Source organism: Rhea americana, unplaced genomic scaffold (genome assembly GCF_003343005.1).
Source record: "Rhea americana isolate MKP2758 unplaced genomic scaffold, rheAme1 scaffold_10, whole genome shotgun sequence".
NCBI lineage: Eukaryota > Metazoa > Chordata > Aves > Rheiformes > Rheidae > Rhea > Rhea americana.
The window spans coordinates 6,162,498-6,184,713 of record NW_028185039.1 but is presented as its reverse complement, the minus strand read 5'-3'; the positions used below and the strand labels follow the sequence as shown (position 1 = coordinate 6,184,713).

The window sequence follows — 22,216 nt, the reverse complement described above, 5'->3', positions numbered from 1 at the left end:
GAGCGGCCACGCGCGCGGCTCGCAGCCCGGCAGCTCCGCACCGCTGCGCAGCGGGGGGTTCGCCGCTCCGGGAGCGCTGCAGCCCCGTCGGCAGGGCTCGCGGCCGCGGGGAGCCGGCGGGAGCCTTCTTCGGGCCGAGGGGGTTCAGCGGGACGGGTGCGTGCGTGCGTGTGTGTGTGTGTGGGGGGGGGGTTGGGGGTGAAAAGAAGATCGCGTGTGGATTTTCTTCCGCCATTCAAACAACTTACCGGCTGTTTATCAGATATTTGCCAAATAGTGTTGAGCTAATGAGCTAGCTTGCTAGTTCAGAGGAAGAAAACAAAAAAAGCGTAACAGATACTACTATACTATCTGTCTCCATAACTGTTAAAATATTACTCAGCAAATATTTCAAGAATCATTAGAAACTTAAGATACTTGGCTTTTTTTCGGCCAATCTAACGCTTCAAAGTTTGCCCTGAATCCACTGCATAATGAAATCTGTGTGTCTTTCACTGAAAAAAAACAGTGACCTGGCTTCATGTAGGGATCTTGTTCCTGTACGTATTATACTCGATCTGCAAGCAAGTATTTATGTTTTGGAGCTGAATCAATTAGAAACAGATCCATGTGGACAGTACCTGTTTTATTCTTTCCATTTGCTGTTTTTTCTTGTAACTTAATACATCACAATTACAAAAAGAGAACCTGTTGTACTCTTCTAATATTATGTGCTCTGTTAAGCCACTTACATTGCTTGTGTTTATATCCTTTTCCGGTTGGGTTTTCTGCACTCTCAAGACTGGCTAAATCATGAGCTTGCGTTCATTCTTTTTTTTTCTTTTTTTCTTTTTTCTTTTTTTCAGAGCTTTAGGCAATACTTATTTTGAGAATTATGCTCATGGAAAGACTGACTTGAGAGAATAGTACTTTGTGGAAAAGAGTAAGTTGCTAGAGTAGTGACTTGTGGAGATGTAACATCAGGTAAAAGGAAGAACTAAAATTATGGCATTTGAAGCTACTATTTTGTCTAGTATTCCTAGGTAGGTTGGTAGGTTCTTTTATTACAAAAGTACTTAAAATTATTGTATATAATATAGTCATTTCTGTTACATGCAGTAGTAACCACATACCACAATCGATTTTTTTCCCCTAGTTGCACTGGTTTCCAATAATATAGATTGTTTTGCGATGTGTCATCCTTCTCCAAACCATGTGGAGTCTGCCTTTCATTTATTCTAGAAAATGATCCTGCGGGTGTGGTTGTTGCCTTCTGGATTTTTCCAGTCCTACAAGAGAATAATTCTGAACTTCAGATGGTGCCAGGCGTGTCTGGGAATATCTTTTCCTTGTTGAACATGTTGTTGTTAATGTGTCCTCTTCTCGGGCATCTGCTTTATTATTGCTTTGTTCCCAGTGGTAGTAAGGCTAGCAGTGCTAGATTTGCTTGTCCCTATCGCCTGTGTGTGTGTGCTGCTGTTCTTCCTGTTTTGTGTACTGCTGTCTTCTGCTTTCAGAGCTGGCCGGAGCTTAGATACCCAGTGGAATGTGTAAGTGCATTCTTGTGGCAAACTGCGGTCAGGTTTGGTGAGAGCTTGGGCCTTGCTAGGGGAGGAGTGGGGTTTCCGAGTACTGGCAAACCCAGTTAGCCTGTTAGATTCAAGCAGAGATGTTCTCTTTCAAGCATGTGCCAGGTTTGGGACAACTCGGTTTCAAATTGTGGGGAAAAATTTTTGCAGGTGGAAAAGACTAACTGCACCCTTAACGCTAATCTTCTTAAGCTTTGTTGGCTAGGTTTTTTTCTTCCTTGCACACCCAGGGAATGTTATTGATGAAAGTTCTTGTCAGAAGATTAAGCAAACTGATTTTATTTAATACCCCTTCTGAAAGTTCAAACAGTTCAGGCCAGTTTGCTATTTTCTTCTTTGCTCTTCTCTGTCCTCGACCCCCCTCCAATTTTTTTTAACTAGTTCCTGTGCCCCCACCCTATTAACTTTCCCTGCAATCAGATTTGTTTACAGAGCTTAACTGTTTCTTGCATCCCTTTGAACCAGACTCCCTTTTGGAAGGGTACCCTTTCATCCTTGCTCTGCCTAGCATCACTGAGTATCTCAGAAAAGTGTCTTGTCCGTAATACAAACATGTAGCTATGTAAGATAATGTTACTATTAACTAACAGCTTTTAGTAATAATAATAATAATAAAAAAAGCCTTAAGAAGCTAGAGGATTTTGGGTAACATTTTGCACTACTAATTGCCTTTCAGTTCAGTTACTTTAACAGTTTGCCTGAACTGAAAAACTTGACCTGAAAGTACTGAGATAGCTTTGCCTGGAGTATTGCTAGTGTATGAGTGCAGTCAACCTTGCTTCAGTACTGGGGGGGGGGGGGAGAGAAGGATGAGGAACTTTTTCATTTTCATATTCCAGGATAATAATCAAGGATCAAGGCAGACCTAGAACTTGCTAGATGCTTTGACCTGCTGACCTAGCTGTATGCATATATGCTCTCTCACGTAATCAGTGGTCTCAGTGCAGTTAGATGTTGACATAGCTACAGTCTATTGTTCTTTCTCTCTGGTGAATAGAGTTTTGGGGTAACTTTAGTTTTTCAAAGTTTGTAAGCTATGGAATATCACATTTAAAGAAGTTTTTTACATTTGAAGTTGTTAAAGGGAGAGAAGGTTAAGAATTTTTGTGATGTTTAGAATTATCAAGAGTGACCCACAGTAGGACTTTTAGGAAAAAGAAGTAGGAGATATGAAGATTAACAGCCAAGTAAAACTATGTAGTCCCTCACTGCCAAGAGCTCTTTCAGGTTTTAGTTGGAGTCTCAATTATTCATTATAAAATGTTTGCAAGTCAAATAGAATCTGAATCGTTGAGGTTCTTGTTTGTACTTACGGAATGTGAAGGAGCTAGCTTATGTTTATCTAAATTCCTACTATGACCTTCACAGGCAAAGGCATTGTGTTCTTTTAAAAAATAATTCAGATAGAAGTAATTTCTAATTCTTCTTTACCTTTGTGGGAACTTCTTGGAAACTCAAGATTCTTCTTCATGTTTTGTGAATCGGGCTTTTGGTTGTGAAAGAAAGATTGAAAGCAACCGACTTCATCCCCTTGGAGGAAAAAAGCATGTTTCATCTACTCTGTTCCGTTTTGAAAACTAGTGTCCTATAATGAATAGAGCTGTGTTTGCCAGTGTTAGTCCAGGCCTGTTTCTTTCCTGTTCATACAGAAAAGCTTTTGTGGATCCTCTTTGCTATTAGTAAAGAAAATGAATCCAAAGACAGTTTTGAATTTAACACTTAGCTTCTTCATATGGAACCAAACTTTAGGAGCTAGATAAACTGGAGGAGAAAAGATGAGGCAGAGCCTTGCACATAAAAGCCGGGAATGAACTTTGTGTGATTGGACTCTGCTTTGCTTGCTACTGTATAGAGTTCTACCAGACGTTCTCAGATATGTTTTGTCTTTCTTAGTATAATGGATTTTCTTGAATGTTTAACCAAATACGTTGTGTTAGTATGTGGGTTGGCACTGTTGTAGTGAGGGGAGATCCATCAACCTTTCTCAGCTGATTGTAGACAAGTTAGTATTTTCTGAGACTATAATGTGACTTAATATGATTTATTAGGGAAAACATGTTTTATGTTCTTTAATTATAATGATTAACTGACACTTGCAAAATAATTTTGTGTGAGGTATACAGGTATTATGGTTATGAGGACACTGGGAGGGAAAGGACACTGGTAGTTTCCTGAAATAGAGTTCCAAAGGAAAAACAGACCTTTAATGTAAGGAGTAGTTCAGTGTTCTGGATGTCGTGGCTCATACTCTCATGCATTAAGTAAGCAACAAATTAGAACATCTCTGGGAACCCTGCAGCTTTTTGTACTTGTGTGTATAGCGTGTATACTTAAATATAAACTGAACAACTTATTAAAAAGTAGATCCATCTGCTTTATCAGATAATATACTTTTATAAACAGCAATAGCTAGTAAGTATGGCAAGAGTGTGCCATAGGTTATTGATGTTGCACTGTTAAATGCAAAATTACTGGGTTCAAAATTGCTGCATAAATGCCATTGTGGTCAAGGAGACAGAGTGATAGGATAGGAGGCTTGAATCAAACGTGCGCCTGGTATCTAACTGGGTTCTTACGTTTTTAATCTGTAAGTTTATTCCCCCTTTTCAAAGACATAGAAATCAGTGGGAGGTTAGCAGTATGTCTAAGCAAACAACAAATATTTTACAGAAGGGTAAAGTAGCTGTAATAAAGCAGTATAGCAGATACATTACACAAGTGAGTCTCTGAGCCCTTTCCAAAGGAGATCAGTATATATATGTAAGTTTAAAAAAAAAAATTCTAGGAGAGAGATGTTGTCTTAATTGATTGAAATCCAGAAAGTAGAAATGTTTCATTTAGCTAGAGGCACTCAGTTTCTATAAAATGGTGTTTCAAGATTTTGCTTAATTTAGATAGTAATACAGAGTAATACAGGACTTCCTGTTTCTTTGTTTTGCTTTGTTATGCCCATTATCATCATTGTCTGCCTCTGTGGGCTTTTCTTAGTGGTGTTAAAAGACTGTGCCTTTAAGGAATTACTGTCTAGTTTTCATTGTAGGTTGATTGACACTTCCAGTGGGATTGTGAGAGCTAGGGAGGTAGTTTCTGCAGCTATGAGTGTGTTTGGTGTATAATAAAAGCTAGGCTCTTACTTCCTTTAGCTGTAATGGTATTGAGTTTGTGAATGTGTTTGTGACAAGCTGGGTGTTAAGAGTTTTAACGAGCATGCAGACCCAGACCATAAACCTATTTATTTACTTACCTGGGAAGGTCACATGCAGACAGAATTTGCAACAGAGGATCGGAGCATTAGATAGAAAAACCTTTATACAAGCCAGTGCCTTTAATGTAATTTTCAGTTGATTGTCACATTCCTATGACTTGGTGGTGGCTGTTGTGATGGGTGGGGTGTATGTTAAAAGTCAGAGGCTGCAGGATTTGTGTGGGATTGAAACAGGCTACTCCTGAGCTTTCTCTCATTTAAACTCGTGTAATATCTTTTTGCTAGTGGTCATCCAAACAAGGTTTTGAATTTGCATAGAAATTAAACCATCTTGTTCCTGTTTATTCAGAAGTAGATCAGGTTAGGGAAAGTATGAAAAAATTAAGCCCAGTACTTTCTTGGTGAAGGCTTTTGTTAACAGAGGACCTGTAGCTCTAGAGCTGTCAGTTTTGAGCAACCTTCAAACATTTACGTTGAAAATTTAAACAAGTGGGGAAAAAATTACAAAAAAGCCTGAGTAACTTGTTCTGTCCCATGTAATTACAATGCAGTTTATGTTGAAGCCCTGTGCTGTACTCAGACTATGTTAAGGTTAACCTGGGTTGCACTGAAGTCATTCTGGGTCACATCTCTAAAAAGCCTAGCGCAGGGGACTGACCTTTTGCTTACTTTTAATAAAGTTGGAATTCCTTGCATTACTTTTTTGTCACTATTTGCATCTCTGATAGCTTTGAATACAGTTTATCTCAACTTAAACTGTAATCTTAATCTCTCTGTTGATTTTTTACACAGGTGTTTCAATCTTGCCACAGTGATTTGAAACTTGGTACATTAGCTGTTGCGTTATTAAGGAAAAACACTGTTTTCAGTACCAGAAAAAAAAAAAAAGATTAAAAGCAAGGATCTATTTCCTGTATTCTTTTGAGTAACAGTGATTTCAGATAAAAAATTTTATGGAAGGATAAAAGCTATACTTTTGGTTCTAAAAATATAGATGTTATATGATACTCTGTCACACAGCCAAATGTTGTCTCATGGTACTTGTAAACATGACAGGATATGGAAATCCTACCACTGCAGAAAGAGGCTATATATTTTAATTTTGCAAGTACCAATGAAATCTAGTATACATTTCTCTGACATAAAAAAATTTTCCCCAGTTGAGAGGCTTTTAGCCTCTTGGATTAAAGAGATCAGCTCTTGTGAATTCCATAAGGGCAGATGCTCCTTTCCTTGGTAGTTTGTTGGCATCCCCTTCTCTTAGGCTAAAGGGAACCAAAGGCAAGACATGCTTTTCCTTGCCATGTTACATTTTTGCTCTTTCAGCTGATGCAGTGCTCTCTGTTATTGGGATATGGGGAGGAGGAATTTTGAATGCTCACAAAAAGTTTTGAAGATTGATGCTTGGGATTTTGACAAAGAACTGCAGACCTCTGATTAAAGTTCAGGACTAGGTATTGGAAGATAGAGGCTTTATTCTTGACTGTTTTATTAATGAGGCAGGTGTGTGTTAAGTAAGTCATTGCTTTTGGTATCTTTTTCACCAAGTCTTATTTATTTAAATGATTCAAGGTTCCTTAGTGTCACTGTTTCTTTTATAATGTGATTTTTAAATGTTCTCCTTTTTCTCTGAGAATCTTGCCCTGTGACAACATTGAGAGGCTACAGGAATTAAGTGTAAGCTTCAGAATTCCTTGGAAACAAAGAAGGAAGAGGAGGCTTGGTCTTTTCCTCCAACTGAAGTCTGGATCTGGACATGTGTTTTTTGAGAGACTGTTTGGGTGAGAAGGCTTGCTTGTGAATGACTTAAAGCTTTTTGTTCAGACACAAGACTTCTTATGCTGCAATTGCAGTGTTATATTGTTCTAGTTTTTACTAAACAATATTATCTCTTTCTTGCTTCCCTGACTACTGTTGAGCATCTTAACCAATGAACTTGGACTTAAAAAGCAGTTTTTGTTCCATTCATGACTTCACAAAGAAAAATATTTTGAGTTCTCACTGTTTTCCCAAACAACAACACTCTTGTATCAAATAAGAAAAACCAATCAAATACTAGATTTGGTTCTCTTGTAGTAAAAATATGGGTTTTTTTGTGGGTGTCTCATGCTGGGAGAGTTTGAGATCTGAATCTAATTCCTACCTGCCAATTCTGTACTTAACCTTGATGTTTCTCATTTCACTTCTGTGGCGGAAGAAGAACAAACAGGCAGAAACATATTAAGCTAATTTGGCTGTTACTGGTCTCAAGAAATGTCTGAAAACTTTGATGTACAGCTGCCTACTGTGTGGTCAGATGTGACCATGAAGAGAAGTCCTGAGGTTTTTTCTCAAATCAGTGGCCTAGCATGCTACATGTTCATTCGTTCCACCGCTCGTGATAAGCGGTGTAGTCCTTGTAGATGTGCAGTTGTGTCACTTCTTCCTGTAGAAGTAGTATTTGGAGGTCTGGGAATAAATCAAGTATGTGGTTATGTGGCTTTTGTTTTTTACTAGAATGCTCTTCTTGTCTATTTTACAAATCAAATCACTTCTGGCTTTCTTTCATTATGCATAGGGAGTAGCTGTTCAGAAGGTATTATCATAAAATATGTATGAGTATCTTAAAGTTTTCTTATACTTCCCTATTTGCAGACTACGCCCTAACCTTAGATGACAGAGTAAACTAATAAATCATTAATTCCATATAGTTAGTTCCTGTGAAGAACCATTCTGGGAATATATTGAAAACTTTCTTTAAATGCAACATGAGGTAATTTTGTGTGCCTCACAGAAGAGGTAGCATTTTATCAGTGCATTCTGCATTAATATGACAGGTAATTGGCTAGTTTGGTAACAACATAGATTTCTTAATTTCAGTTTATCTGAAAACAATCTGTAGTTAATGATTGCATTTTATTTGGCTATGTACAGTCAGTGGTTTCAGTTTTTCCTCCAGCCAAGGGTTTTTCAGTTGCAAGGAGGAGATCCGTATCACAGCTCACAGCAGAGTTCAGTACATTTTGGGCAACTGTCTTTATTAAGAAAAAAAAAAAAATCCAAAGTCTCATGGTAGTGCGTTGTGTGCTGCTGTCAGGGGTATTGTTATTTTCTGCTCCTTATTTACATGGATGTTGCTGTGCATACAGGAGAGCTGCAGTTGCAATTTCAGTGTTAGGTGTGGGTGTTTCTGCTGCTTTTTGTGGGAGTTCTTGAGTATTGGTAGTACAAGAATTTGTTGCATGTTTCATCAGCATGTTGCCTCTTGTGATTTAGCCTGAATAGTAAGCACAGCAGACCAAATGTTACATCAGTAGAGCTCTTGTGTGGTAATGCTTTTTCTAGGCTCCTTTCTAAATATGTTCTCTTAGAGGAATGTTAAAATTCAGTGTACTTTTCATGAGCAGAGTTCAAAGTCTGAGTGATAGAATAAAGATGCTGTATTTATAGTGCTTTGAGAACATTGCCAAATAAATTTTAATAAACTTAAAAGTTTTGAAGAAAAAAAGAAACAATCTGAATAACCTTGAAGAGCTCTTTTAAGTTCATCAAAAATTTGCAAAATCTAAAATTGGGGTCACTTGAGTTTGTTCTTTTCCCTAGTTTTCTGTGTTGTTGACAGTAAGTGTCAGCATTTATAATCTATTTTTACTATTATTTTTGCTGGAGAGTGATTGTATCAGGTAAGGTCTGCATTTTCAGAGTTTCTTTAAACTAGCTTTAAAGGGAATTATTCTTCACCCCCTATTGTCCATTGGTGTCCATTGTCTTTTGACACTGTACACTCTGCCAGATCAGGAAAATATCTGGGGAGAAGCAGGCAGTAAATTTGCTGTCCCAAATAGCGTAGGCTTAAGGCGGATGCCCCAGTGACAGACTGAGGGAGAATATTTGGGTTAGGATTGTACAGTTGCTACTTCGGAGGACCTCTTAGTATGAAATTTAGAGCTTTCAGGTTGTGGGACTTTCTGTTTCAGTGAGAAAGTGGTGATACTATTACAATGAAAGTTGTCAGCAGATGTAACAGTGTTAGTGCTAGAAATAGCTAATTACTTACATTCTGCTAAATATAAATATTGCCTTAAATGAAAAATGTTTTTGATTGTTGTTTGGAAGATAAGATATAGAAACCGTATCCTGATACTGCAAAAGTGTGTTTTATGGGTGTTTTCCTTCCCCCCGCCCTGTAGGAGATGCAGAAGCAGTGAGTATACTCTAGTGTCAGTGTCAAGCTCCATTTGCAGGAGTAAATGTTGATCTTTAATATTAAATTCCAAGGTGGCTTTCTAACTGGTTTTTATGTAGATGTATAGTAATGCTTAAGTCATTTTTAAGTCTGAGCTAGGTTCATACAGGTGGATTCAGCAGCATAGTTGGCAGCATGCACTTCTGCCATGCTTGTGCACAGCAGGCATGAAACTGAGTGGTTTTGGTCTCTCCAGTTCTGCTACTGAGAACTTTAAAATGTGATGTGGATCAAATAGGATTATTGATATGAGAACAGGCAGCTGGTGGCTGCTCACTTAACAGCCATTACTGCTTGCTGGAGTGGAGGCTGCCAACAGTGAAGTCCCATCCAGTGTCAAATACGGCTATTCTGAAATTAGGTACGCTGAAGGTATATAGCTTCCCTGTATATAGCCTCCTTCCCTTGATATAGACAGAATAATTGATGTTTTCTGTTGTAACTCTTTGTCTTACAGAGTTACTGCCAATGTTTTTCTTAACTGTTCCTGAAATTTTGGACAAGAATGAATATAACTTGTTCTTTATTTTCCTAGGGTTTATGCACTACTAAATAAGTGGTTTACCTGTGAATAGATCCATGTGATTCTGAGAACATCAAGCATTTATTTTGCTAGTTTTGGAGGTAGAGGGTTTTACCTCAAATATGAATAGAAGGCATTTTTGTGCCTTGGAAAACAATGTCATTGGGCGCAAAACCTGTCATTTGTCTGTTTGGAGACTATTCCTGACCTTGTTAAAAACTTGGAGTGGTATTTTTGCAACCACAGTGCTGGAAATGAAAATGAAAGCTTTCTAGAATAAAAATTAAGAAATGGGTCAGACAACTTTAAAAATACCCATTTGTCATTCTGGGAAACTTTAAAATTGCCCAGGAATTAAAAAAAAAAAAAAAATCAAAGAAGAAAACCCAACAAACTATTTAACATCTCAGAAATTGCCTTTCTGGACAGTAAAGGTTTTAGGACAGAGTAAAACAAAACTAGTAGCAGGTATCTCCCGTCCCTGTGTCTGCTGAGAAGGAACAAGGATGACTCAGTGATTCTGCTGATTTGTTCATGTTGATTCCTGCAGCCATGGCTTAAACTACAGGCTGCTTCCAGGGTATACTGTCTAAAAGCTATAGCCCGAACTTCCAAAATTTATCCCTTCCTCCCCTTTTTTAAAAATCATTTTATACATCTGACGTTCTCAGGCAAACAGAAAATCTCTATGCAGAATGCAGTTTAAGATTCTTCCTACCAAACCTGAGTCCTTACTATCCAGACAAGACCAGTAAGCAATGTAAGTCCATGGTTTTGGACTGCTGCATGGCAGGAGGCTGCTAGTTCATGTAGCCATTCAATGAACATTTGGATTTCAATCACTTTATGCACTCTTGAAACTTGGAAGTGTTAGGTGCTTCCATCAGAGTGAAAAGTTAGGCGTTGCCAATACTTGAGATGTAAATACGCGATAGCTTATTGCTTTAATAGAACATGCTAAAATGGTGTTCGTAATACTTGAATCAGAGCAAATGAAGTCCACTAATTTTGCAAATTAATGACGATTAAACACAAAGGTCTGCTTCAGTGACTGTTTCTGCATTGACTGTTAAAGAATGTTGATTTGTGCTGAAAAAGTAAAACTATGAAAGTGGGATTACGTAAAGCAAAGGAGAAGCGTGTCTTTTAACGGCAGAACTGGTCTGGACTTGTGTAGCTGAGTGTCGTAATTTGAGTGTGTTTTCACGTTGGCCTCTTGATGAGGTTGGCACGTTTTACCACTGGGACTGAGCCTTGTAAAGCAGTGGTACCACAACGGCAGAGTTCAGGGTATGCCTTTCCATTGCAACACATCCCTGAATCTGAGGTCTCCTTGACTTTGTACGTGGAGGTTGCCACCGTTTCAGGTGGGATGGGGTCCTTGCAGACAGGCCTCAACGGGGAGATGCGCTGTGGTGGTGGACGGCTCATTCGCCCCATGGGAGAGGCCCCCGAAACATGCCCAGTGGAGGTCTTGCATTTGCCCGTGGCTCTCTGCTCATCTGTGCCTGTGCCGCACACGGGCATAGCCAAAGAGAGCTGTTCCTGGGGAGTCAACAGGAAAAAATACCGCATAAATGTCATGGCTGCCTTTTCACGTGTGCTTTACCCAACTTGTGCTGCATGAAGTGAATGTAAAATGGAGCAGGCTTCTGCCCGTTAGCCCTTTGTCTGTGCAGAGGAGAAAAATGTATTTAAGATCAACAGAAAACTCCTATTGAGAGCAGCAGCATCTGGATCAAATCCTGGCAGAGTGCAGAACAAAATACACTGTTGTAGAAGGGAATATGCTGATATTGCTACGGCTGCTAAATTCTAGCAGTCTTCTTACCCCAAATTTGCCCAGTTGTCCTGATTTTGTTATTAACCCTGAGATACATTTGCATTGTCCTCTATTGCAAGTTATTTGGTGATATCTTGGCGTGAAAGATGAACGTGAAGGTCAGATGAACTGAAGAGAGCACACAATTTTAGCGTATCCAGCTGCCAGCATGCAAAGCGGTCGTGTGTACGGCGCTTCTTCCTTCTGGTTGTCATGCAGCCATGACACCTGCATCAGCGCCTCCCTCTTTGTAGCCACTTGGCTAAGTCATTTGCAGCAAGCGTTTAAGAACAGCAGCAGAAGTGAGGTGGTAACTGTCTTGAGCAGCATGTAGATCTCTAGAATTGCTATTTAGTAAATAAGATCGTATCAAAGCTCTCTTTTTTAATTCCTTTTTTCTTTTTTTTTAAGCTGATTAAATCCTGTCAGTTTGATTATATAATCATAGTAACTGTCTTAATTTGTGAATTGTAAACTGCTCTGCAGAGTCAGGAGACTTTTCTCCTGCCTGTTGCGCTGCGCTGCAGCGGAGCAGCTGGGACTCAGCAGCCCACAGTGCTTGTGTGGTGACTAGATGTAAGGGTGACTCAGCTGAAATGAGCGGCACGCACAGGCGCCATGCACTCGCCCGCAGGCCTTACTTGACCCCTGCGTAGATCCTCTATGCACGTAATCGGGGTGTGTGTATGTGTGCTCCAGCTGTGTGGGTTTTTAATTTGCTTCAGTGTTTTGTAAATCCCTAGAAATATTTGGGCTTACTGATTTATTTAAATTGGTTGTATTAAGCTCGGGGAGAGGGGATTTTGTTTGTTTTGTTTTGTTAGCTAGCAAATTAAGAGAAGAATTTTGGAGCAGTCTAGAGTTATAGGAGAAAAATAGTTATCTATGTGCACCATGCACGTCATCTGCTATCTCTGAGAAAGAAGCCTCAAAGAAGACAAAATGACGAGAAAGTGAGGAAGGAAAATATTTTTGTTTACATTTTCAAAAGAAGGATTTTTTTTTTTGCTTGTTTTTAAGGATAGACATTATCACCTTTATTTAAAAAAAAATGGTCAAGTTTGAGGGGGAGACTACTTGATGATAAAATAACAACTGGTCAGCATTGAGTTGAAATACTTGCAAGCTATAGCTGCTGGGTTTTTTTATTACACTTTCTTAAACTGCATTTTCCTCTCTTTATAATTGTGTTTGAAGCTTTCTGTTTAATCAGTGGGAGCTAGAGTGGAGGAAGAGAGATGCCAGGAGACCCTGCAGGCAAGGCTCTGCTTCCAGCTCTGGCACCACAGCTGAGGAAGCAGATCTGGCTCAGTTTGCTCATGTGTAAAACGTGGCACTTGTTTTTGTGACTGGCTCAGGCAGGCTTAGTGGCTGCTGGTATGTTCCAGTAGCTGTACTGGTGGTGTGAGGGTAAGCTGGGTGACCCTCTGAAACACAACGCACGCTTCGCAGCTGAAGACAACGTTAATTAACACGCCTTCGGGCATGGGACTTCTCATCCCGGCTGCTTGGCTCTCAAACCCAATGCTTGTGAGCTGTGCTTCAGCTGTTTAATGCCACAACCTGTTTGCGACAGTGGTTTCTGTATATTGCATCATTTTGTTGGAGAGCCAGAAATCTCTAGCACTTGAGAGGAAACTTGTGATAATTTCACAGCAAAGGCAGTAATTTACTATCGCAGTGTTGAATTATTTTACAAAAGGAATTGATAAATTGGTAAAACTTCCCAGAACATATTTTCCTAATTCAAGGCAATCATGAATATGATACGGAATATGGTATGAAAGTTCATTTTACTAAATAGGCTGTTATAAATAGTCCTTGTACCAGTAATGGAAATGACGATCACATTTTGATTTCTGTAAATGTCAGTTTTGTTTAGAAATGCATAGTGGCTTTTCTTATTTTCAAGAATCACATTGAGAGAAATAGGGAAACAGTGAGTTATATTAACTTAGATCTTCCTCTTGTTGAGTAAGAAACAGGGCCACGAGGGCGAGCCACTCCTACTTAGGTCTGCATGCTGTTCTGGTGGGTTGCTGGAAAGTCTCAGCTGGATTTGCTGCAGAAAATTTCAGTGCTCTGAAGATACTTTACAGTGCGGTGATGCTGTCTCATGCAGTTGGTTTTTACTTCTTGCCAGATAACTCTACCACTCTTTAATTTTAGGATGGAGTGTGTCTGGGTGTTTTTTATACATACATGCACACAGTGGTTTTGATAGGAGACAATTAGTGTTGTTTTTCTCTGCAACGATAATGTGAAAATCCTCAGTTAGTACTGTTAAAAATCCCAGTACACTATTTGAGCAAGTTGTCTGTAATGGTAGCTGTTGTATAACCAACACAATCAACACTAATGCCTTCTTGTGAAGGTTTAAAACTTGAGCTATGCAAAGTGCAATAAAATTAGGTACATAATAATACAGAGCCAGTTTAATGCAAGTGTAAGTGAATATCTCGTAAGGTACAGAATAAGACAGTGGCTATTTATTTTTTTTAAGTACTTAAGTACCATGTGTGGGGGTGATTGTGTGTGGCTTTTGTTTATTGTTTTTGTTTTGTTTTGTTTTTTCCTTTCCCTCCCTTTAACTCAATCCATTTCTTTTCCCCAGGACTGGAATCTGACATGGCACACAGAAAATCCAGACTTTACCCCATGCTTTCAGAACACAGTCCTAGTTTGGATTCCTTGCATCTACCTTTGGGTCTGCTTCCCAGTCTACTTCCTATACCTTCGTTATCATGACCGGGGATACATCCAAATGTCACACCTCAACAAAGCCAAAACGGTCTGTGATGTCTTAAAATCATGATCTTTTAAATGTCTCTGAGGGGTTTGAGTCTATTTTCAGCTATATTTTGGTGGAACTATTTTTGTTGAACTCCATCAAAGCTCGGGCTGCGTGTACAGTTCAGTTGTAATCCGCTTGTTGTACTTGTGTGATTTTTGAAGTCTTGTGTTTTTTTGTTGCCCTTCTATTCTATTAATAAGTTTTCTGAAACTTGTTCTGGCATGTCAAAAAAGTATGCAAATCCTTTGTAACACGGTTGGAGAGGACCACTTTGAGTCAACTAAATCTTGAAGTAACAAAAAGACTTCATTATCCTGTCAACTTCCTAAAATATGCGGCACAGACATTTAGAGTCAATGCAGATGTTCTGTTCCATTTCTATTGTGAAGTTGGTACTCAGTGTGTTCTTATTTGTTTTTCTGTAGAATAACTAGAAATTTTTAAGAAGGAATTTAATAGCTAGTTTGGTGTATTGGAGAGTGTCTTTTTAATCTGCTATTCAGGAATGAAATTCACCAATTACCTGCTGCTTGATACACTGAATTGCGTAGTACTAAGAATTAATATGTTTTTTTAAAAAAATTTCTAATGAGGATCTACTAGGTAAAACAAAACTACTCTTCTTCCAAAGATGTTATTACTAAGTAGGATTGCCCAAAAGAGGTGATCTGATTATGACTCCTCTTACACTAACTCATTACATTTGGTGTTTGTGTGTGTGTTATGCTGCCTATTTTGCTTTTTCAGACTGCATAAACTGATGTATAAAATGTACTTTCATATTCCAGGCTTTGGGGTTAATACTGTGGATAGTCTGCTGGGCAGACCTTTTCTACTCTTTCTGGGAAAGAAGTCAAAATATTTTTCGAGCTCCATTTTTTCTTGTTAGCCCTACAATCTTGGGTATAACAATGGTAAGTTCTGTTACAGCTTTTGGTGATTTAAAGCTTTGAAAGATCAACATGAATCTTATTCTTATGCACAGAGTTGTAATTCTTAAAGGTCCAGTCTTTATTTACAAACCTTGGTTGAACTGCGAAGTGATGTTTGCTGTTTTTATTTTATTTTAATGTATAATAGAGAAAAACACCCAAACTTATCTTTGCTGCGTGTATTGCATGGCAGCATGTAAATTGATGCTGATTATCTTGCTTTATTTTGGCAGAAATTAATTTAAGAACTTGACTCAAGCATTGGGTGGAGGAGTCAAGTCAGGAAGACTGCTTAAGCCTAGATAATACAAATCATACTTACTGAATTTAATAAAAGACTGTTGAAGGTTTTTTATATATCTCATTGCGAACTTGTATTGCATGTAACAAATCTTTAGTGCGTGTTCTCATCCAAGTTGTTTGATGGTATGGTGGAAGGTGTTAAATGCTGCATGAGGCACCAAGGTGTCCCCAGCTAATTCTTTCTGCTTAAATGTGTGGATGTGGTCGACTTCCATCTTAGTATCACTTCAACCTCCATTTCAAGGAAAGAGACTTGTGATTCATTCATTGGTAGTTGCTTTACGTTTATTGCAGATTTGGAATAGTAGCAGTAAAATACGATTTAAAAAACAAAACCAGACAAATCCTGAAAGATACAGACAATGCAAGACCTCTCCATTAATTTGTGATCATTTAATGATGTAAGTGTGGAGCTTTTATCAGACTGATGAAGAATGCATGTTGCAGTGGCCAAATGAGATTACTAAGTACCAGTTCCCTAACGTCTCTGAAAACAGTCAAAATTCAGTATTAGAGTAATGTTTGGTCAGTATTGGTTCGAGTTGTGACTTCTTATGTTGTAGGAAGATTATTTTAAAAATAGTAGTCAGGAAATACTTAGGAAGGATAAAATGTCATTATATATATATATATATATATATATACACACACATATATATATATATATATATATACACACACATATATATATATATATATATTTGACAAAAAGGCCCCGAAAAGCCTTTTATTAATGTGGTGATTTGCTTTCATGTATTATATGTCCCTTTTCCTTTTTCCATCCATTTCCAATTCTTTACTATTCCAGATGATTTCCAATTTAAACTTCCTTTTGAATTACACTTTTACAAGACAAGATACACTGAAAATATCCGTGTGTTAGAATGCCTGGAAGATACCAGATTTGAAATGCCAAATAAATACACTTTAACATATTACCTTGTATATGTATATAATATATGTCATTGTAGAGTATAAACCTTGTGAATATATTTTTATCTTCTTTGTCCACAGTTGCTTGCCACATTTTTAATACAATATGAAAGAATAAAAGGAGTCCAGTCCTCAGGTGTAATGATGATTTTCTGGTTCATCTCATTGTCATGTGCCACAGTAATTTTTAGATCCAAAATAATACATGCCTTAAATATGGTAAGTGATTGTTAACCTCATTCAGTTGAAAATAATCCCAAATACTACAATAATAGAGTATTTGCTTGCCAGTTATACCAGCTGTCAATGTGAGATGCCAAGTCAGTTAATGATCCATTCAGTGTACTTTTATTGCTGAGTTATAAAACCAAAGTGAGCAAAACTTAATGGCCCTTGTTTTTCAACTTTTGAAAGGCTAATGAAATTCATAATGACGTTGCTGTAGCAACAGTTGCCAAGAAAGTTTTGCTAGTTATTCCAGAAAGGGGATATTTCTACTTGAACACAAAAGTTTTACAGTGTTTCATATGAAACTGTTCTGGGAGATTACGTCGTCTTCCTGTTGATTATACAGTGGATTTCCTGAAACACTAGCTTTGATTGTAATTTGGTCTCATGTATCTGCTGAGACAAAATGAAAGTGCACCAGTGAAATAATTTTTTTTAAGCCAGTCAATTTTATAGTAAAACCTCAAATATCAGTTCAGTTGTGGAGCTGCCTGAAAATGGCATATCACTTTTTGTTGAAACTTTTAAGTCATGTTGTGAATTTTTTAGAACTTTTTACCTTTTTTTTTAAATCTTTAGATAGACTTTTTTTTTTTTTGACTGCTCTGTGTGTGTGTGCGTGTATGTCCACCTCTGTGCTTTTGTTTCTGTGAGTTAAGCTTTATGTATCACCCTAGTCTAAACGATGAGGGAACCTCTGGAGTTAGAACACAGCAAATTGTAACCTGAGTTTTGCTCCTCTGATTCTTACTTTCTGTGTACATGGTAATTAACTACTTTGCACTGGATGCTCTTTGCTATCCAGTGTATAAATGACCTGCTGTTGTGCAGCCCACCGTGATTTCAAGTTGGTTCATATTATGTTGGTATGAACTGTGTTGTAAAGAATACTTTTCTACAGCAGAGGCTTATGCATTTGTGTTTGTTCAGGGACTGACTGAAAATACTAAGTTAGAGGACTCCATTTGTGACATCTTTCATCTTCTTTGCTCTCTCTCTTCTCTTTTCGTTTACAAGAATAGACATTGACCCTAATTTGCCTAGTGGTGAACAGTGTTTTACCAGAGCTGATTACAGGTGTTCCTTGCTGAAGAAGCCAGATGTTTTCTTACAGGGCTGCTTGCTGGTGCGTGCTTCAGTTTGATCAGCAACTCGCAGTCCACCTGTTACTAGGTTGACAGTAATATTAACCTAATGTGTAGAGCTTAAATTATGGATCTGCTTTATGTTTAGTAGTAACATGCAGTTTCAGAGAAATTCCTCAAGCCTTCTAATTAGAATATTACCTTCTTTCATAGGACGCTGAAGTGGATGCATTTCGTTATGCGACCTTCTGCAGCTACTTTGTCTTGTTACTTGTACAACTCATACTGTGCTGCTTTCCAGAACGACCACCTTTGTTTTCTGAAACAGTAAATGATCCTGTAAGTGCTCAGCCTGTGCTGAATGTCTAGTATTATACCTGAAATGTTCTACATAATGGGATATAGGGCCCTATTCTCCCAGGTGCCAAATAATTCAAATCTTACTGACTTGAGTCTGCAGTAGAGTGTTCTTTCTGTTCTTTATTTGTTGGAGCAGGAGATGAAGCCTGTAACATGCGAAACAGTGTGGGCTATCTTTGAGAGAGGGAAAATACTGTTTCAGTCATTCTTGAGTAGCATTCCTGGAGGTAATTTCATACATTAATAGTTAGCAGTGCTTCTGGCAATTGGTGGGAAGGGCTGATTTGAAACACTGTCCATCCTCCCCCCCCCGGCCAAGTACCATCCAGTAGGCAGTAAACTCATAATGATGTTTGTTCCCTTCCTGCAGAAGATGGGGCAAAGTCTCCATCTGGAGAACTTGTGAATTTGCCTAGCTGCGCTTGACTTTTCATATGTACCTCTTGCACTGAGCAATGATTTAGCTAGTTAAATTTAAAGAGTTGTATCAACCACGGAAATAGCAGTTACAGAGTGGTCCTGATGTAGAAATTTGATCTTTATCTGATGGTGATCTTTTGTGCATGTTCTTAATTATATATAATTAAGATAAAGAAAGTCTGAAACGTGTGAGGGGGACTTTGTGTGTCTTTGTTCCAAAGTACTGTAACCGGTTACACTTACTGACTCTACAGCCACCTTCCTCTTCAGTGACCAACAGGCCACTGATGCTCTGCATTACCACCGCAGACTGTCTGCACGTTGTATGCCTGGAGAGAAAAAGTTTACTGCTGAGTCTTTGGATTCTTTTAATCTCTGTTCTTTTCATCTCATTCAGGGATGAAATGTATTTGAATGGATACTGTGGATTTGTGGAAACCTTCTCTGCTTTGATCACAGTCAAAATAATTACAAGATGCTCTAAGCACACTGATTTGTTTTTGTGTTCTATGTCTGTGAAACAGGGCAGAGAAAATACAAACTTTTTTTTTGCAGGTGGTGTGGTTTTTTTGAATGTTTTAATACAAAATATACAAAGTAAATAATTACACTCTTTATAAAAATTCTTATTTCCTTCTGAGAAGCATTTTCAAAACAAAAACGTAAACTTTAAGTTTTTTAGCTTAAACAAACAATATCTTTTAGCTTAAGTAAAACAAATTTCTGAGACATAGATAGATGCTGTTTGTACAAATCAATTAATGTGTTGTTTCTTGTTTTTACTTTGCTTGCTTCATGTAAGTCCAGATCCGTTACAGTTTCAGTTGTAACACTCATGTTCAGTTGAACAGTCTTTATTCTGTCTGACATGAACATCAGGATTAATAGTTCTTTAATATTTTAAAATAATGCTATTTTTGATGAAGTGAACTATGTAGCTGTTATACAATCAATCTTGCACAAACAACATATTTTTTTCTTTCTTCCCCCCCCCCCCCAACAAATAAAGTCCAGTTCTTTGTAGTACAAGAACTAGTTGACTGTCTAATCTGGCGTTTCCATCTAAAAAACTAAATAGAAAAAAAAATGCATTTTCTGGGAAGTTCAGTATATCTTGAAATTTTCCTGAAGTAGGAAGTGTTCTCTTTTCTGTATTTGCCAAAGTAGAAATTTGCCTGGTAGGAATGCTGAAGTGGCTACAGGCTTTTTGTTTTCTTACTTACATATTTGTAGCTCCTCTGATTTACTTTAAATTTTTTTATTCATTTGTTAAGCCAATATGTTTCAATTTCTTGCAATTTTTTTGCTATAAGTGCTTAAATACTTTGGAAATGTTGAATTTTTAGCTCTTCCAAAAATTGCCCCATGCATGCTCTAATTTTTCGCTACAAGGTTAAACAGAATTGTCATGTGAGGAAGAGAGGAAATACAGAAATCTGTTTCGCGTAGCTTGATTACAACACACTTCAAAATACAGCTTAATGAAAAAGCTGAGTTGTACAAACATGCCTTGAAAAATGCAAATCTTGAAAAAACTTTGGCTGTTTTCAGTAATCTAAATTATGTTTATTGACTTTTGTGGATGGGAATACCTGTATCACTGCTGTTATAGTTGGTGATAAAAACAGTGGTTTGTATGCCAAAGAAGTGATTGTTTTTGACATTCCTTAAATACTGATCAGAGCAGTGAAAGAAGGAGAGAAAAGTCTCTGCTGTAATTTTGCAAGTAAATCACCTTTAGTGCCTTTGAAATTCTTCCAATGTTCCTTTCAATATTTTAATCTGTCCAGATTACTTATTTAAAAAATTTGAATGACTTGAAAATAGTATAGAGAAAGTAATAGGGGGAAAACAATCAGAAATCCTCTTCTTCAAATTTCGTTTGATTGCAGACTAGAGGCAAGCATAAACCCAAAGGAGCACTGCTCTCTCTATGTCCCTGTGGGCTAGTCTGCTGACAGCCCTGAAGCTGTGCTTGTGCCTATGTTTTCCACACAAATTCTCTATAGCAGCAAGGGATAGCTTTGTAATTTGAAAAAACTGTAAACAAAAGGAATTTAAAAAACATTTTTCCCGTTTGTAGGTTTTTTTGTTTGTTTGTTTTTGGGGGTTTTTTTTGGTCCCTATATCAGTCATGTTGTATGTAGGCTAATTTCTTTTTCTCTTCTTTAGAAGCCATGTCCAGAGTTCAGTGCTTCTTTCCTCTCTAGAATCACATTCTGGTGGATCACTGGGTAAGAACAAGATGCTACATAAAGAGATGGTTAAAATGAGATAGTAGTTTAGAAATTCCACTTTGGGAGTTCAATTAGCAGTAACCTTGTTTGTTTGTTTTTGTAAATGGATTAATTTTTAAATTTTTTTTTACTAATTCCTTTGCAATTTTGAGCTTTTCTAAAGGTGTATATTTAGTATGCTTATTAAAAGAATGTAATCAAAGTATCTTTTTGATGGAGAAATGGAAGAAGATAGAAATTAAGGTATTTGAAACTGATAGCTCTTTTTGTTGAGTATATTCTTTTTTGTTTCATTAACTTACCTTTTGTTATGCCATATGACTTGATCACAATGCAAGTGTTGTGAATTAAAACATACAAACGTCTAAAATAGTAGTAGTCATACTGTTGCAGTTGGTACTTGGCCAGAGTTTCAATAGAAAACTAGATGAAAGGAATTGCATTGTAAAATTAAAGGCTAATAAAGACTCTGCAGCTTGGTAAACATGGGAACATTAATTGCCTAGCTGTTTTTCAAATGTGATCACTTCATCCTTTCTTGTATTCTCACCAAAATTTGAATTCAATGATTCAGAATCCTTGATGGCTAATTCTCACAGTAAAGGGTAGGAGGATGTGCATACCTAAGCTTTTCAGCATCCAGACCTGTGTTGCTACCAGTACTAGGTCTTGCATGTGCTTTTTGTGAAGAGCTGGCTCTGTTTTGGGGGTTGGTGTAAGTACCACTGTTTTATAACATGTGAATCTCTAATTATTCTTAAATACATACTACTGATTCTTTCTAATATAGGTTGATGATTCAAGGTTATCGGACACCTTTGGAAGCCAAGGATTTGTGGTCATTAAATAAAGAGGACATGTCTGAGCAGATAGTGCCAGGTTTGGCTAGGAACTGGGCAAAAGAGTATGCGAAGACAAAGAGGTAAGTTCTGTTTATTTATCAATGATAAATTGTGAAGTTTTAGTTAATAGAACTGAAAACTAGTTAGTCAAGAGTCCTTTTGTTAAAATATTTGAATTTTAAGTGCATTTGTAAAATGATTAGAAAGAGAAAATAGCAGTGGATATGTGTGATTTGGAGTACTGGGGAAGGTGAAGCTGGCTGGTGCTTCGGTCCCATCGGCTAAGTTCCTCTGTGTCCCTCTGGATTCTGCTTGGAGTGCTGCAGAAGCCCTGCCCAGTGAAATGTAAAGAGTGTGGGGGCTCCGCTTGACTAGCAGTGCCTTGGAGATGTTGAAATTCAAAAGCTGAAGGTACTCAGCCTTCATTTAGAGGTGTTTGTCACATGTTTTCAAGCTTGCCTCTATAGGGCCGAAACAGCAGCTCTGGATTTCTCAGATGCATTGATAATAGGAACAAGTGGCACGTGCATGTGTTTATGAAGAGCTGTATCAATTTTCCTGTAGTCTTTCATAGTCCAAAGCGTATTACTGTAATTTTTGATGCGTGGCTTGTTAGTCAAGGCTGAGAGGGAGTCTTCATACAGTTGAACTTCAGCCATGTGATTTAAGAGCTTGGGCTTCCTCTACAGTAAGTGGAGCCTCTGAAGGAGCAGTTCAGGGTGTAAAGGTGAGGAGTTTA

General features: G+C 37.9%; 1 protein-coding gene across 1 annotated transcript in view; it reads left to right on the top strand.

Annotated features, from left to right (window-relative positions):
• Positions 1-99: 99 nt before the first annotated feature.
• Positions 100-22,216, top strand: part of LOC146601685 (multidrug resistance-associated protein 1) — a gene marked incomplete at its 5' end in the record, with an annotated part of 55,263 nt that continues 33,146 nt past the window's right edge. The window contains 7 exons of the mRNA XM_085300658.1: positions 100-156; positions 13,958-14,134; positions 14,926-15,051; positions 16,387-16,524; positions 17,832-17,957; positions 20,571-20,632; positions 21,426-21,557. Of these exons, the coding sequence (XP_085156784.1) occupies positions 100-156; positions 13,958-14,134; positions 14,926-15,051; positions 16,387-16,524; positions 17,832-17,957; positions 20,571-20,632; positions 21,426-21,557 (818 nt within the window). The remainder of the gene's footprint in view (positions 157-13,957; positions 14,135-14,925; positions 15,052-16,386; positions 16,525-17,831; positions 17,958-20,570; positions 20,633-21,425; positions 21,558-22,216) is intronic.